Below are 18,494 nucleotides of genomic sequence, written 5' to 3'. Positions count from 1 at the left end.
TTGCGAATGCATTTATATTCTGTAGGAGTGTACATATCTTCGCTCTTTGGGCTGCAAAGGCATTCCGGGATGACAAGAAGTTAAAATTCATCTTATTGAATGCACGTGTCAGGTGCTAATATTAACTGATCTTGGATGTTATGATTTAAGATCAAGACTAATGAAGCAACAGTACAAAAAGTACTTTCAAGCCTCAAGGGCAACAACATTGACAACAAAACAAAACTAGTGAGCAAGCACAAATAAGACAGTTTCCTTGATTCAGGGCTCTGGAACTTGTAGCCTGTTTTCTGCATACTGGACACAACTGATGTCTAGCATGATTAGATGCAGAGCAACCCATGTTCTATTCTTTAAGAATACACCAGAGATAAATATCTCCCAGTACATTGATAAATTACATTCAGCCTCAGTCATGCAGCAAAGTTATTAACGTGCTGTTTCATGCAAGACAGCTCGAGACTAAGAACTCATACCTACAAAGATTTGAATTGGGACTGCTCAAAACACAAGGCAAACAGAATGTGGACATTGAGAGACACAAAATTTTCATCCAGTCAGTTTACAGCTGGTTTTGGAGATATCCCGAACAACCTTAATGCATTGAAGCCCACAAGCATATCCATTTTAAAATTTTCAGCATTAAGGGAAAGGAAATAGGTTATGGTGATAGGCTTAGATGAACCTCCTATGGAGCACAAACACATTTACCATTGAACTGAACGGCCCTTTGTTTTAAATTATCTGTAGTTCATTTAGGTTCAAAAAAAAAACAATCTTTCCTCAAAGTAATAGAACATCTGTTGCAAGAGGAGGGGCAGGGGATAGCACTGTATCATTACCTTCCTTCAGGTCCTTATGTTCCTGAACCTGTGTTTTTCTTTCAGCTTCCACCAGATCTGTAACTAGCGTTTCAACAGACCTGTAGGTATCATTGGTCGATCGCAGTTTCTTTTTCACTAGTTCTGTTATTAGCGAGTTGTCAAATCCCATCTCAAGAGCACCTTGAACTACTGGGGATTGCATAAAGGTACTTTCTGAAAATACAAATATACAAGACAGTGAAGAAATATCACAAACAGGAGAAAAAAATTAAACATTTAACCGGATAATCAAGCAAAGATTGTAATACAAATCAGTACTAATAAATAATGGATCAATGGATGATCAATAGCTGCATGTTCGCAAGGCATTTCACAAAATTTGAATGTCAGCAAAAGACTAACCAGATTCTGATAAACGTGCAGAAGGACTATCTTGAGGAAGTGCTTCAGTCTGAAACAAAATATATTGTGGATAAACTCTTTGCAAATGTTAATTTCCACACTAAGTTTTTTAATACATTCAAACATGAGAATGTTTAACATTGGGTAGTTTCTGTTAACAATGTTGATGCCCTAATTAGAAATCAAACAAAAGGAACAGGCCACATGTGGAAAACAAGTCCTGCTAATTTTCAACCCTTTTAACACGTATGAAACTCTAAGTAAAAGGTTAATCACACATATCAAGTCTGGGAGTTTAGACATTTGTATCAACTCAAGCTCGAACTTTCCAAAAATCTAATAACGCAAAGCTCTGTGATTCTGCTTTAGACACACGTGCACATTGGGACTTGGCACCCAACAGTCAAATTTCTGCTCTACTAAAAAGCCTGGAGAATATATCTAAACTGAGTGATTTGGTCAAGTGGCATCTCAGACAGTGATGTGTGTGGTGAAGTTGGTCAAATTGCTGAAGCTATTTAAGAGTTGCTTCCTTAATTTAAGAACACTCCATTCAGTTAAATGTTTTTGGGAGGCGAGAGGTGATGTTCAAAGCTGCACAAGTTAAGTTGCAACATTTAATAATCTTGTATTCACAGAGCACTTTGGGACTGCAGGACATCTGAAAGCACTTTTGGAAAAGTAGTCACTGTCATGATGGAGGAAACATGCTAATTTGCACATAGCAAAATCCTGCAGTCATGTGATAATAACCAGATAATCTATTTTTCTGGTATTGGTTAACAAATATTGGCCAAGATGCCAAAGATAAAGTGCATTTTCTATATACACACATCCACTGGAGGGCAGATGGGGCCTTGGTTTAACATAATCTGAAAAATGGTACATCAAAAGTGCTCTGAACTAGCCTCGATAATTTGCTTAAGTCTTTGGAGTGGACCCTCAATGCAGAATTTCCTGACTCAAACGTGTTTATAACCAGTTAACTTGGTGAGATCCAAGCAGTACATTACACAAAAAAACTGAGATTGATACCATAAGCTTAAAAGAGCCTTAACCAGATGAATAGTCTTGGGTGGCACGGTGGCAAGCACTGCTGCCTCACAGCTCCAGGGACCTGGGTTTGATTCCTGGCTTGGGTCAGTGTGTGGAATTTGCACATTCTCCCAGTGTCTGCATGGGTTTCCTCCCACAGTTCAAAGATGTGCCTGTTAGGTTGATTGGCCATGCTAAATTGCCCCCTAGTGTCCAGAGATCTGAGGGTTAAAGGGATTAGTGGGGTAAATATGCGGGGTTACGTGAATAGGGCCTGGGTGGGATTGTTGTCAGTGCATACTTGATGGACCTCCTTCTGCACTGTCAGGATTCTAAGAGCAGCAAAGTTAGGCCCTACAGACAGTTGCGCCATTCCTTGAAATCCAGGCTGATCTTGGACTTCAATTCTGCTTTGCCACGCAATCTCCATATTCCTCAGAAGTCTACAAATCCATCCATGGCAGGCCTGGATACACACAATAACGAAGCATCAAGAACACCCTGGAATAAGGGCTTTCAAAGATTCCCCAAATTGCAGGGTGACATTTCTCATGCCAGTTCCAAATGATCGGTCCTGTATCTTGATCATGTGCCTCCATGGTCCAGATTCCCCAGCCAGGAGAAACAACCTTTCATCCCTACCCTATCAAGCCTGGTCATAATGGAATCTTTTATGTTGCAATCAGATCACCTCATGCTTCCAAACTCAAGATTTTCGAACAAAAAACAAAGCAGCACAGCATAGGAACAGGCCCTTCGGCCCTCCAAGCCAATGTTGATCATGATGCCCTAACTAAAAAAAACCTTTTGCCCTTACTCGGTCCATATCCCTCTATTCATGTACCCATCTAGATGCCTCTTAAATGTTGCTAATATGCTTGCTTCCACCACCACCTCCACCAGCACGGCCCAAGCACCCACCGCGGTGAAAAAAACTCTTTCTCTCCCTTCTCTTGCAACTCCCCCCCTCAAACTTCCCCCCTCTCACCTTGAACCTGTGCCCCCTTGTAATTGACACCAACACCCTGGAAAAAAGCCTCTGCTTCTCATATCTTTGTAAACCTCTATCAGGTCTCCCCTCAGCCTCCATCTTTCCAGTCAAAACAATCCCAGTTATTCAAACTCTCCTCAGTCAACACCCTCAAGACCAGGCAACATCCTGGATGAAGCTTCTTTGCACTCTCTCTCAAAGCTTCCACATCCTACTGGTAGCGTGGTGACCAGAAGTGTACGCAATTCTCCAAATGTGGCCGAAACAAGGTTTTATATAACTGCAACATGATTTCCCAATTCTTGTACTCAATGCCCCGGCTGATTCAGGCAAATATGCCATATGCCTTCTAAATCACCTTGGCCACCTGTGTTGCCACTTTTAGGAAACTGAACCGCAAGCCCAGATCCCTCTGTATGTTAATGTTCCTACGGGTTCTGCCATTTACAGTATAATTCACAACCAAGCTTGATCCTCCAAAACTCATCACCTCACATTTGTCCGGATTAAAGTCCATCTGCCATTTCTGTGCTCAAGTCTCCAATGTACCTATATCCTGTTGTGTTCTCTGACAATTACTGAGATTATCAGCAACCATATCCTTTTAGGTCAAATCTATTGAACCTCTGTCATAGGACAACCCTCTCATCCCAGAAATCATGCTCGTTACCCTTTGCAGCTACCTCTATCCTTCCTTCAACAAGGAGACCAAAACTGTGCACAATACTCCAGTTGTGGTCTCACCTTATTCTGTACAATGACTTGCTTACTTGTGTACTCCAGCCACCTTACAATAAAGGTTAACATGTCATTTGACTTCTTAATGTAACAGTTTGCTGTGCTTCTGGTACAAGGTCACCCAGATCTCTCAGAACAGCAGAAACCACTTAAGATATTCTGCTTCTTCATTCTTCCACAGGTAATTAATCTCCCAGCTCTCACATTATACTCCATCTGAGACTTCAGTGCCCACTCATTTAACCTACCCAAAGTCCTTTGCAGCCGGTATTCTCCTCACCATTTACTGTCCCACTTAGATGGAGTCACGTATTCAAGTTGGTTAACAATAAAAACTAGGTCACAAAATGAATGGCTTCACAGAAACTCCACAAGCAGTGTGCCGAATATAGATACGGCTGCAATGTTGTAATGTGCTCTAATTAGTGATGGGCTCATGGCGTAAAATCCTCTTAATTGGAGATGATTTTGGAATTGATGCCCAATCGAAACTTCACTACTGCAATTATTGCTAGAAGAAAGAATGTGCAGGCCTCAAACCTATTCTCCCATTTAATTAGGCTATGACTGATCTGCATCTTGGTTTCGTATCCCTCAATGCCCTTTCTGAACAAAAGTCCAGAGAAGAGCCTCAAAGTTTAATTCTTGGCCAGAAGAAGCACAGCTACACAGACACAAGGACTGTAGTCCATTTACTTGACAGTAGCATGGACCTTGGGGTGACCAGATGGTCTAAAATATTTCAAAGCTGGTTAGCATTTCTATTGAATATTTCAGTTCAGCAGACTGTGGAGCACAGAAGACAAATGGTTAAACAACACAAAGGCAGAAATGGTCTGGATGTCAGGTTGTGATGCTTCCCCCCCGCCCCCCCAAGTAGAGAGTCTCTGGAAACATTGTCAGCTGGTGTGGCATGGGTGGTGGCAGATTTCAAGAGGGAAATTAACTGGTTCTTAACTGGATCAGAGGTCTGATCAAATGGAAGGCAAGTGCCTTTACAGATAAAATTTGATCAAGTTCATCTTTTGGACTGTCTTAGAAACTTTCAAAGCCAAAAACTTTCCAAGAGTATTTTGCCCTTTCAGATTTCAAGACTCGAGGGGAGTGATAAGTGTTTATTCAGGACAATCTGGCCATCATGTTGTGCAGACTGGAGGGGCCAGCTGTTTCTCTGTCAGTCCATTTCATATGTTCATCTCCAGCCAGGTAACAAGTTGGCTGTAGCTCTGAGTCAACCATGAAGCAAGGACATTTGACCCTGATCTCAGGTCTCAATGAGAAATATAGTGACTTCTTTTGTGAGAATTTCACCTCTAATCACCATGCAGCTGACTGCAGTGTCCTTAACTAGAATTTCCAACATGGAGCTGGAGTGATGTTACCAAGCTGTAAAATATGGAACAAATGAAAAATTGGCACATGCACAGGGTAAAAGAACATTAAAAAGTAGCTTTAAAAATCCACTGCTTAATCAGTTAACAGCACATCATGCACATGAAATTTTTTCAGGCTCAGTTTGGTTCAAATTATATCAATCACCACTGTTAAAAATCGCAAATACACCAGATGGAACAAAGTGTAACTAATGAGTATTCAACAACAACTTGGGAGTGGGAACGTTGAAATTCTCAACAATTTCCAGACTGCTGGCTCTGAGGGGACAGAGGGTGGGGAGCACTACAGCACTGGCTATGCAAAATTCAAGCTGTGAATTAATTTATGCTGAACGTTCAGTTATGTCAGTCAGTCATTACCACTGAGGGCAAATGATAGAGGGCATTTCATTCACATTCATCCAACCCAAAATAGTTTGCCATGCAACAGCAATTGCTCTGGTCAAGATGTTGCATAAGTAGCAGTTAAGTATGTACATGGTTGATTTATACATCCCAAGACCCACTTGGGATTCATACGTTCAATATTTGAACAATTAAAATAAACAAACCAAGAATTTTGCTATATCATGGAATTCTACTAAGTTTAACTTTAGTGTCACAAGTAGACTTACATTAACACTGCAATGAAGTTACTGTGAAAATCCCCTAGTCGCCACACTCTGGCGCCTGTTTGGGTACACCGAGGGAGAATTTAGCATGGCCAATCCACCGAACCAGCACGTCTTTTGGACTGTGGGAGGAAACCAGAGCACCCAGAGGAAACCCACACAGACACGTGCAAACTCCACACAGACAGTGACCCAGGCCGGGAATTGAACCCGGATCCCTGGCACTGTGCCACCCCTGATGACTGTTTCACACGAGAAAAGCACAAATATTTCAAGAGTGGAGCTTACGGTAGAAATGGAGTGCAATTTCTTCAACTGAACATCATTGACAAAGTCGTGGCCTTTCTGTTGAGTTAGGAACGCACACCTATTTAGACAACAGCAGTAGTTATTTTCCAGGAATTTCCCTCAACATATTTATGTTTCAACTGGATTCAGAAACAAAAAAGTCTTTTTCACAATTTCTTTTACATTAAAAGCTGAAATAATGGCCTAAATCGTCCCATTGGAGATGGAACCCTATTTCTGACCCTGATCAGGCAACAGAAAAACTCACTTACTGTCCTCAGACGCTCCTGAGATATCTGTTGATGGAAAAACTTTTGAATCTGACTCAGTGCTAGAAATTACAGACACCAGCGAATAGAAACCTTGCAGAAGCCATACTCTAGTGAGTAATGAGTTTAAATGTCTGAAGCTGTATTAAAATGCCACAGGGAGAAGGCAAGGCAAAAAGGGTGGGTAAGGTGGTGAAGCTGGAACAGGTCAGGGTGGGGTGTCAGTTATGTGGTTTCACAAGAATTACACAAGCATTTTTCTGTCCAATAGTTCCTAGGTAACTTCCCAAATAATTTCAAACCACGTCACGGAGTCTAACTCAGAGCTCGAAACTTTTCAGAGGGTCGAGGGAAATTGCTCATTAGAAGTTCAAACTTGCCATGCAATTCCCACTTAGTCATTATGTTGGGACCTCCAAAAGGGGTTCCCATAATGCATCCTCAGTGATACGTTTGGTCTCTGATGATAGAGATTGGAAGATCTGGGTCAATGTCCCGCATGGTCATGAAACCATCACCTGACTGCAAACAGAGAGATCTGACAAACTTCAAAAATCCTGTGCACAAGGTGCCCCAAGAGGGAAAACAATTTCCATTCAGAAGAAACATGTACACCAAGTGCAAAGTTCCAGTTCAGATCTGGTGGCACTGCAAACAACAACTTGTTTCGCAGCTGCACGTTATCTGGTTTGCAAAGCCAGAGGGTCGAGAGAATAGTAAATAATGGGAACAGGAGTAGGCTATTAATGCTCACGAACCAATCTGAGACAGCAAAAACTCAGCAACAAATCAATAATGCAAATAGTTTAAAGCAGTTTGCCTTTTACCCTGGAAACCATTTTGCATGCTGCTCCCAAGCTTCATCACAAGATTCCCAATTTCTGAGGCCTCCATCACAGTGAAAGCACTTCACATTGTCCTCTTCACCTGCAATTTAAGTCAAAATTCAGCATTTTTCATACTTAGACGTAGTTGCTAAATGTTGTTGGAATATAAAGGGCTTGAACAAATCACTTAAAAATATATTTTGTACCATGCTTTTCTCGTGAAGAGACTCCTCAGGAGCAAATACACCAAGGTGCCCGTGACTAGGCCATAGAGACCAGCATGATAACAGTTTATTGCTCCATCTGTAGGCCACCTGATCAACTGACTACAAACATTGCACCAGAGGGTTGCTGATGCCGCTGGTATTAAACAAAATAGTCATGGCCTTCATCAAAATATGGCACATGTTGACATGAACACGGCCCCCCCCTCCTCTTTGAAGCAGTGGGAGTGAGGTAAACTTTCCTGCCAACTAATCCAAACATCATGCTGACTAAAATTTGTAAAATGTGGGTTCGGTAAGAAATCAGTGACATTACAGATGGAATTTCCCCACGGAAAATTTCACAACAGTCCAACACACACAATTTCAACAGAATTTTCCACTGATACTCTAAACTTAGGCTACCGTAAGAGCAACTAAATTCAGTTACAAACAAAGAAAAAAAAATATTTGTCTTCATTTACTCCATAGCATACTTGCAGCAACATTCGGCCACATGAACACGGTCAAGGTTAAAAAAGTCTGACCACAAGTATTGATCAACAATATCCAAATTCAATCTTTCAATCTGAAATCACAGTAGTTTACAGAATCTCATGGGTGAGTCCAAGAGCACGTTTGGATAATTCCTCATGAATCTTGGTGAAAGACAAAATGCTTGCATGCAGGATACAAAAGGGAACAATTGTGGGCCAATGCATTCACTTGTTGTTTTATTCAGGATCATCTGTCAACAATATTTAAAGAGGATATTGGAGGTCATCTGACAAAAGACAAAGATGACAGCACGTGACTGGGCAACAAGGTGGCATATGGAGTGTAATATGGCAACACATTAAGTCATTTACATTGATTGCAAGAATAGAAAAGCAGATTTCTTTGAAATGGCATGAAATTTCTATGTATTAATAGTCAGAGTACTCATACCTGGAACACAAAAGTTTGCTTGCAGGTATAGCAAGCAATTAAGGTGGCAAATGTTATGCCATAATTCTAGAGGGCTTTGGCAAGACCACACCTGGAGTATCACGCACACATTTGGTTCCCAGATTTAAAGGAAGGATATGCTTGCATTGTGGGCAATACAACAAAAGGTACAGTAGATTGATCTCTGGGATGAAACGGGGTCTGAAATGAGGCATGGCTAAATTGGGTCGTTATTGGGTAGGGCCTGGGTGGGATTGTGGTCGGTACAGACTCGATGGGCCAAATGGCCTCTTTCTGTACTGTAGGGTTTCTATGATTTCCTCTATGATATTCTCTGAAATTTAGATGAATGGCAAGTGATCTCACTAAAAATACATTATTAAGGAACTCCATATGGTAGGTACTGAGACACTGTTTCGCCTGTTTGGGTAATTAGAACAGTAAGTAGTCTCACAACACCAGGTTAAAGTCCAAAAGGGGTATTTGGCAGCACTAGCTTTCGGAGTTTCAGGCTCCTTCATCAGGCGAGTGAGGACTTGTGTTCACAAACAGGTCAGATACAGACACAAACTCAATTTACAAAATAATGGTTGGAACGTGAGTCTTTACAGGTAATCAAGTCTTAAAGGTACAGACAATGTGAGTGGAGAGAGGGTTAAGCACAGGTTAAAGAGATGTGTATTGTCTCCAGCCGGGACAGTTAGTGAGATTTTGCAAGCCGACCTCCTCAGAAGACAAACATGGGGCAGCGGACAAAATACCCTTCGTCGTCCAGTACTTCTCCAGAGCAGAGAAGCTACGACATCTTCTCCGGAGCCTTCAACATATCATCGAAGACGAACATCTCGCCAAGGCCATCCCCACACCCCCACTTCTTGCCTTCAAACAACCGCACAACCTCAAACAGACCATTGTCCGCAGCAAACTACCCAGCCTTCAGGAGAACAGTGACCACGACACCACACAACCTTGCCACTTCAACCTCTGCAAGACATGCCTGATCATCGACACAGATACCATCATCTCACATGAAAACACCATCCACCAGGTACACGGTACATACTCTTGCAACTCAGCCAACGTTGTCTACCTGATACGCTGCAGGAAAGGATGTCCCGAGGCATGGTACATTGGGGAGACCATGCAGACACTACAACAACGGATGAATGAACACCACTCAACAATCACCAGGCAAGAGTGTTCTCTTCCTGTTGGGGAACACTTCAGCAGTCACGGGCATTCAGCTTCTGATCTTCAGGTAAGTATTCTCCAAGGCAGCCTTCACAACAACGCAGAATCAGTGAGCAGAAACTGATAGCCAAGTTCTGCACACATGAGGACGGCCTCAAGTCACTATCTGTAGCCCCCATGACTTGCCTGGGTTTGCAAAATCTCACTAACTGTCCTGGCTGGAGACAATACACATCTCTTTAACCTGTGCTTAACCCTCTCTCCACTCACACTGTCTGTACCTTTAAGACTTGATGACCTGTAAAGACGCACATTCCAACCACCATCTTGTAAACTGAGTTTGTGTCTGAATATGACCTGTTTGTGAACACAACTCCTCACCTGAAAGAGTGACATTCCGAAAGCTAGTGCTGCCAAATAAACCTGTTGGACTTTAACCTGGTGTTGAGAGACTTCTTACTGTGCTTACCCCAGTCCAACGCCAGCATCTCCACATCATGGGTAATTAGAACACAGGGCACAGTCTCAGGATCAGGGGTATATCAATTAAGACTGAGGCAGGGAGGAATTTCTTCACTTCAGTTCGTGAATCTTTGGAATTTTCTATCCCGGAGAGCTGTCTCTCAGGACATCAAAGCAGGATAATGAAGTTAAGGCTGATGGTCACCCATGATCAAGTTAAATGGTGGAGCAAGCTCAATGGGCTTTACAGCCTGCTGTTATTTCTCATGTTCTAATGAGAATTTCTCATGGCGTGATGCAAACTGGTAGACAACTGAATGCACAGCGACACAGTCACAGGCCCAAGACAGTCAACTGCAATTGGATTAAGTTACCTGCCAGGTGGGAATCTACAATGTATCTTGCCATCTCCAACCTCAGGAAAGTTTTAAAAAAGCCACTTTGCACAGGTTCATTTACATAATCTGCCATCGATGCCTTTGTTGGTCTCGACGTGCCTCCAATTCAACATCAATGTAGCTGATTCACAGCAGCCGTGTGAGGAAGCTTTGCAAACCACTCACTTGCACCAAAAACACAAAGAATGGTAGCAATTCAACACCACTACCTCGCAAGAGCAACTCGGAATGGGCAATAAACACCAACAACTGCGGGAACAACTATTTTTCTTTCAATTAAGTGACCATGTTCTCTTGAGGCAGTGGCCTCATGGTAATGTCACTGGACTTGTAATCCAGAGGCCCAGGATAATACCCAGGAGACACAGGTTTAAATCCCAGCATGGCAGCTTGTAAAATCTGGAACTGAAAGCTCGTCTCAATAATGGCGACCATGAAACTGTCAGGTGGCAGGAAGTCAAACTGCATGTGGTAGTGGTAGAAGACAATATAGTCAGAGGGACATGTACAGTTGCAAAGGAGCATTCAGAAGTTTGTTGCCTGAAAGGATTCTAAACATCTCATGGCTGGAGAGAAATTGATCACCTCAAACTAAAAAAAACAATCTGATTCACAAACCTACCCTGGTTTTCTCTGATAACACAAAATGTAAGGTGTTATCACCCATACTTAAGCATATATTGCAGAAATATTCCGTTTACAAATGTTAGGTTTAAGATTTGTTTACGGGATGTGGGCATTGCTGGCTGGGCCAGCATTTATTGCCCATCTGTAGTTGCCCTTGACAAGATGGTGGTGAGCTGCCTTCTTGAACCACTGCTGTCCTCAAGCTACACCCACAGTGCTGTTAGGCATGAAATTCCAGGATTCTGACCCAGCGACAAAGAAGAAATGGCAATGTATTTCCAAGTCAGGATAGTGAGTGGACTTGGAGGGGAACTTCCAGGTAGTGGTGTTCCCATATATCTGCAGCCCTCGAGATGGGAGTGGTTGTCAGTTTGGAAGGTGCTATCTAAAGAGCCTTGGTGAGTTCCTGCAGTGCATCTTACAGATGCTGCACACTGTTGTCACTGTTGATTGGAAAGTGCATGTTTGTTGAAGGAGTGCCAATCAAGTGAGTTGCTTTGTCCTGGATGGTGTCAAGCTGCACCTATCCAGGCAAGTGGGCAGGAATCCATCACATTCTTGATCTCTGCCCTGTACATGGTAGAGGAGCTTAGGGGAGTCAGGAGGCAAGTTACTCACTGCAGGAATCCTAGCCTCTGCTCTGGGAGCCACAGTTCATTTTCTGGTCAATGGTTATGCCCAGGATTTTGACAGTCCATAATTCCCTGGTTTCCATCTCTCATCTTCTTCAATAGCAGAGTGACATGTGCAATTTTCCGATTGAAAGGAATAGTTCCCAAATCACAAGAACATTGAAACATAACAGTTGTGGCATCTGCTACTTCCTTAAAAACCCTGGAATGGAAAACATCTCATCCTGGGGATTTACCATTCAAGTCCCATTATTTTCTTAACATTATTTTGCTAATTCTGGCAAAACCCCATACCAATTCAATATTGATTTCCCTGGTATGTTTAACATGCTATCCTCCTCCTCCTGAACAACAAACACTAATGCAGGAGTAATTATTCAACATGTTGCCATTTCTGTAAGTGTAATGGGTATTTCTAACTGCAAGAAATGGACAGTAAATGAAAATAATTGTTTTATTCAGCTCATCCATCTGAACTATACTTAATACTTAGAATTTCTTTAAGAAATTTACAATACCTGTGCTGTAAAATCCAGCTCTTGCAAGATCGCTAGCATTAAGTGCAAAGTGTTCTGAGCTTTTGAAAGTCTGAAGCCGTGATTCATACGTTTGCTTGTCTGGGTGTTTGGGCAGACAAAAAACATTTGCTTCTGCTTCACCATTTAAAGGCTGGTTAACATCTGTCCAGCTGCAATTTGGATCCAATGGTATATTTCCAACAGAATGTCCTAAAATAAAAGCACACATAGGAAAATGTCTCTTGTGCTCTGACATTGCTCGATCTCCGGGTTCCCAATTTTTCATTAAACCACCACAACAAAAGCACTGTACTTGGTCATCTTTGTGTATGTAATAAAGCCCTGCTTTGGCAAGTTCCTTTGGTGTAACAATGGCATAACTAGGCCAAGTAGTGAAGGTTTTGAGTCTGGCTTCTTCACTGCACATTGCAGGATTCTTGGGTCGTAGATGTGACATGTCTTCAATGCTTCGACTTCTCACAGGATCGCTGAAAGGTTGACTATGATACTGGCAATCACCATTCAATTGGCTGCAAGGGTCATTCTCTGAAGAGTGATGACTAGCCACTTGCTCAGAGTTTCTATGGTCGTGAAGCACAAGTGGAAGTCTGGAGCTCACTATTCGTTCATTCATGCGTGTACCATTAATAAATGGACAAGCAGGGAACAGCTGTCTGTGCTTGCTTACAGCTGAATCCCCATGTTGCCAGTTTTCCACTACCCCACCACAGCTGAAACATTTCACCTGGTCTTTGACACCAGTATAAGAGAAACCTGCTCTGGCCAATGTTGCTTCAGACACTGGCACATCAGATGGAAAGTTGACAAATGTTCCAAGTCTATAGATTTCATTTGAGAGATCTTGTTTACAATCTGTGGTAATATCCATATCGGAGAAGAACAAATATCCCGACTGAGTGCTTACGAAACTACAGATTCCTGGATATTTTCGGTATTTGGGTGTCTTTTCAATATGATGGTACGAAAAACCAACTTCTTTCTGCTGAAATTCCACTGTGCACCTGTAAAAAAAGCAAAAGTTCAATCATTACAAATCTTGTCCCAATTCAGTCCGATGCATCTGCTAACTAAAACCAATCAAAATAGGCATCAGCCTCAATCTTACCTAGATCAAATATGCATATTGCACTCAATTAGAAATACTGTCCTATTACAAAAAAACATTTTGCAATAAATTAGCACTTGAAGCCCAAGTTTTCCAAATGCTCACTTCAGATTCATTTATAGCTCTTTAACACATCCACGATAAAAATGACCAGCAGCTGCGAAGTACAAAACTTAAAACAGCTAAATTGTATAAAAGTATCATTAATTGCACACAATTTTGTTATCTATTGAAACAGTTTTAAAGAAACATGAAAAAAATTTCAAAAGTAAATCTTTTTCTTGTGGTAAAATGCATCTCTGACGCCCATCTTGTACTGCTGTACATCTCCATGGAACAGCGATCTAGTAGAGAGCAGTAGCTGGCTTTTCACTTCAATCCTGCACATTGGAACATTCAACTGCAAGCCATTACACGCAATCATTCTGAAGACAGTAGAGTTGTGGGTCACGGGATAAAGTTTTAGGGTCACAAGCTGAGGCACCAATGGCTACCATGGAGTTCAGGCCAATTTTGGGATAGCTGTGAGGACTTCTTTTTTGTCTGGTGGGCACAGCCTAATGAACGGCACTGTTGAGGCATGATTGATGCTGGGAAAAAAAGTGAAAAGGTGGACATCCACTGTGATACTTGAACTAGACAAATATTTGGAGAAGGAATTTGCAATTTCCGAAACAGTCCATCAGCAATCGCAAAGAGTTTCAGCCAAAAAGATGGCAACTGTCTGCTTCCCTTGAGGAAGCACGGTCCTCTGCCTAAAACTTGGATGTAAACACGGAGTGTGCCAAAGATTTTTTCTGAGAAGGCAATAGTGTATAGTATTTGCAAACTACCCATATATTCCTCAAGATAAAGACTAGGCAAACTAACTGGGAGGAGCACATCTTGCCCAGTGCCATACTATTGTGGGAGATCGGCGAGCTCTCACTATTTTGGGTGCTCTTTCTTGAAATTGGAAAACCGATTCGGCAGAAATTGAATGCTGGTTACCCTCTGGGTTTAAACAGAATTGGCGCAACAACTGGAATTCAGCTGGCTGTAAGTTACAACAACATTACAGCTGTTCAGAGACTCTGTGTGTGTGTGTGTGTGTGTGTGGGGGGGGGGACTTTTCCATGAGAGCCGAGATGCTCTGTGATCATGACAAAGATCTTCCACATTAAAGGGTCATAATAGAATAAATGATTTGCTCCACTGGTCAATGAGTCACGAGGAAACTCATTTAAAGGGGAAGTTACAAAAAAGCTTGGCAGGTTCGAAGGGGAATTCCCTTCCACAAAGTCCTGATGCGGAATTAAAAAGGGAACTCGAAAGCTGCTTTTAAAGACAAATTATTCAAGTGTACAAAAAGAAAGTAGAAGTGTGAGTGGTTGATGTGGGGGAGAGGGGAGAGAAAAAAAGAAACTTTGGCACAAACTTGATGGGCTGAAAGACAGAAAGGGGCATTTACTTGGTCCCTGGCAGTAAGAGGCATTTACATTGTCCATGACACCACAACAGTCCTAAGGTACTTGAGGTTAGCATGTGGTGAACAGACAGCCAAGAAACAGGATGTGGCACAACGAAGTTAAACAGTGAGATTTACCTTATTAAATGCAATGCAAAGGTGGAGGACCTCGGGAGACAAAGTTCCTTCTACCGCGCACAGATTGAAAAATCTGAAAATGAGTGGAGAAAAAAAAAAGGCGCCTTGGCCTACTGGACGATCCATAGTGTAAAGAACCCCATTTCAACATTTAAAAAAAGGGGGCCTGGAGTTGGATTTGGTGAAAAGGGGGCCTGGAGTTGGATTTGGTGAAACGAAACAAAGTTAAATTAGTAGGTTCATGGTGACACCCCTTAGGAGTGCAAGCTGCGAACTTAGGGGCTATCCTCAGGAAATGATAGAGCTAGTGATCAATCATCTTTCTCTGCTAAAAAAAAAACAGGGTTATCAAAATTAGACAATGGAGAGATTAAACATTGTCACAGAAGCGGAGCGAGTATAAGTGATTTGAGAAATGACGGGAAGTATGTGATGACTCAAAGAATATTTCCCTCCTTCTACCCTCACCACAATCATACTACCAAGGGTGAATCACCAAATTATAAAAATTAAGAAAAGTTAAAAATAAAAATGGCACTTGTGATCATGACAACTATCTGTTCAATAGAATAGAATCCTTACAATGCAGGAGGCCATTCAGCCCATCGAGTTTGCACCAACCACAATCCCACCCAGGCCCTATCCCCATAACCCCAGCATATAAAAACTGCATTCATCGTGGACCCAAATGTATGGATTTCATTTTTGATGAGACTTTGCAGAAGTCCCCCTGACACTAAGGGAGAATTCAGCATGGCCAATCAATCAATCTAACCCGCACATGTTTGGAGTGTGGGAGGAAACTGAAGCACCTGGAGGAAACCCACGCAGACACGGAGAATGTGCCAACTCCGCACAGACAGTCATCCACTATGAGGAAGCAGTGCTAACCACTGTGCTATGTTGCCCATGGGTATCAAAAAACTTGCAACAGCTGCTTCACACACAGGGTACAAATATCAGGACACTGGTCATTTGAAAGAGGTGGATGCCACACCAAAAGGTGTAAGAGGTCCAATTTGGTCATAAACCTACGTTTTCATGAGCAAGTAGGGAGTAGACTGTAAAAAACATCAAGACAGAAAAGTTAACAGAATGGGCATAAAGATGGAAGTTGTGAAGAATTAAGTCATACATTTTGGGAGAAATAAAAACCGGAGCATTCACTAATAAAAACAAAATTTTGCCTTGAAGAGGAAGAGAAATAAATATGAATTAATTCCAAACATTTCACACTATTTCAACTGGCTGAACCAGTTTTTGGAATGCAAACATTTTATGACATGAAAACATTGAGCATAAAGATACAATCAAAATGAAAATGTCCTTGACCCAAAATGTTATTTCTTGCTCCACAGATGCTGCGTGATTTACTGCATATTTCCAGCATATTGCCAGAAATGGGGAACAATAATTAAGGTGAGAAGCTTACTGGAATCTCACTTTGGAATGGAAAACACCATTAATTATAGTAAATGGAAATTATGAAGCATTTTGGCCGTGGATTTGTTCCAATTAGTCAGTGATAACAGATTTTTTCCAGCACTTGCTTTTTATTTTATGACAAATCATCTGTTCACTATCATTGAATAAGCAGAGGGGTTGGATGAAACATCTTGACAATATTTGTATGGAATACTTCACAGCAAGTCAATGTAGGGACTTCTTCAAAGTGAAACTGGATAAATATCCTAAGCAGAAGCAACTTCAAGAGAATAGTATAGTATGCAAAAAATACTTTTCCCTGTATACCAAAACATATGGCAATAATAAAATCAACTCATATGTCATGGCAATGTTTCCAACGACCTGCATTCTCCCCACATGAAAACTCAAAATCAGCAACACTTCTGGACCGAAGCAATAATAAATTAAAAGTGCACCACACAGACATTCAATGTCCTCAGAATGAGAAGAAACGCACACCAAAAGTTCACAATAAAAAGAGTAGCATTCCAAATCTACAACAAATTCAGCAGATTTTTGGAAAATGGCAACTTTGGATATTGACAAAGTGATATTTCAGCTACAATTTGAGAACAGCACAGGTATTTACCTCGACATGGCTCGCCAAAATACAAGAGAGGGGGAGGGGTGGTGAAAGCTGGAAGTAAATAAATTTATTTTCAAAACAGATTTCATGAGAAAATAAACTGAGCATGTAGACTGATAATACTGGGAGCGCAAGTCTGACATTCCTGAACAAATGCTTAATTGCACAATCAACAATCCTGCAAGAAAACTCAAATTATCAAAAAGGAATAAAGTACATCATTGCCTAATCTAGTCAACCCATTGCAATCACGAATGCCCTCCTCCAGAACAAGGGTGAAATGGTTAACAAAGGTGCGGCTCTGGGCACAATGCAAGTTTCTGCCTGTTAATCAGCAAGCCAGTAAAATCCGACAATATAGTCAATTGCAAGAAGCCAGCAAGGTTCGTGGATAAATAGAGAGTTTCACAGTAAAGTCAGGAACTCACAGCGAGGATAGAGGCGGTGCCGTTTCCCACAGGGCGCAGACCCAGTGCGTATAAGGAATGTGAAGCTGAGACAGAAAGCAGCCTGCGCAGCTCTCCAACAGCCAGCTCTGCAACTTCTGTCTGCGTCACATGAATGGAAGGAAAATCCTCAATGGCCCCCTCGTCAATCAGCTGGAGGAGGGCAGGGATTGGCTGCCGGTTCGCGTGGCTCCAACCTGATTGACTAAAATGGAGTCAGGTTCTTTCTCGATTGGCGCATGCGTCCTTCACAGTTTCTGTGAATGGCTGCTGTTGGGTTGGACTGGAAAGATAGCATTTTGATAGGGCGCCCTTTCACCCTGGAATGTGGCAATGCCCTTCATGTCATCTCAATTACCCTTGAAGAGCAGTCACTGACATACAGTTGAATCCACAAATAACAATGCACTGTTGAACATTGGCTAGGACTCTTTATTAGCAACCTCGTTCCAATATAAAACAGAAGTTGAAAACTCAAAAAACCTCAGTAGATCTGGCAGAATCTCTCAAGAGAAAAAACAGGGTTAACACCATACATGACCATACATCTATAACTATACATGACCATACATCTCTGACCATACATCTCAGGGTCAATCTTTTTGACTAACCAAATTAACTAAGGGACAAATTAAAAGGGGGCAGCCCCCAAAAAGAAGGGAACCGCCCAAAAATAAAAACAAAATAGGAAGGAAATACATCTCAGAGTCCTGGCCAAAATTAATCTTTCAATCAACGGCACAGTGGTTCGCACTGCTGCCTCACAGCGCCAGGAACCGGGTTCAATTCCCGGCTTGGGTCACTGTCTGTGTGGAGTTTGCACATTCTCCCTGTGTCCGGGTGCTCCGGTTTCCTCCCACAGTCCAAAGATGTGCGGGTGAGTTGGATTGGCCATGCTAAATTGCCCCTTCGTGTCAGGGAGTCTA

General features: G+C 42.0%; 1 protein-coding gene across 2 annotated transcripts in view; it reads right to left on the bottom strand.

Annotated features, from left to right (window-relative positions):
• The window catches only part of LOC144492841 (E3 ubiquitin-protein ligase XIAP-like), a 31,465-nt gene extending 13,794 nt beyond the window's left edge, over positions 1–17,671 (bottom strand). The window contains exons 1-6 of one of the 2 annotated variants that reach the window (XM_078211346.1): positions 17,551–17,671; positions 12,359–13,380; positions 7,380–7,479; positions 6,284–6,362; positions 1,227–1,275; positions 843–1,037 (exon numbers count right to left, since the gene is read on the bottom strand). In XM_078211346.1, the coding sequence (XP_078067472.1) occupies positions 843–1,037; positions 1,227–1,275; positions 6,284–6,362; positions 7,380–7,479; positions 12,359–13,247 (1,312 nt within the window). In that variant the 5' untranslated portion in view covers positions 13,248–13,380; positions 17,551–17,671. The remainder of the gene's footprint in view (positions 1–842; positions 1,038–1,226; positions 1,276–6,283; positions 6,363–7,379; positions 7,480–12,358; positions 13,381–17,550) is intronic. The other variant, XM_078211348.1, reaches the window with a different exon arrangement.
• Positions 17,672–18,494: the final 823 nt, after the last annotated feature.

This window comes from Mustelus asterias, chromosome 4, assembly GCF_964213995.1.
Source record: "Mustelus asterias chromosome 4, sMusAst1.hap1.1, whole genome shotgun sequence".
Lineage (NCBI taxonomy): Eukaryota > Metazoa > Chordata > Chondrichthyes > Carcharhiniformes > Triakidae > Mustelus > Mustelus asterias.
This window is presented reverse-complemented; position numbering and strand designations above follow the sequence as displayed.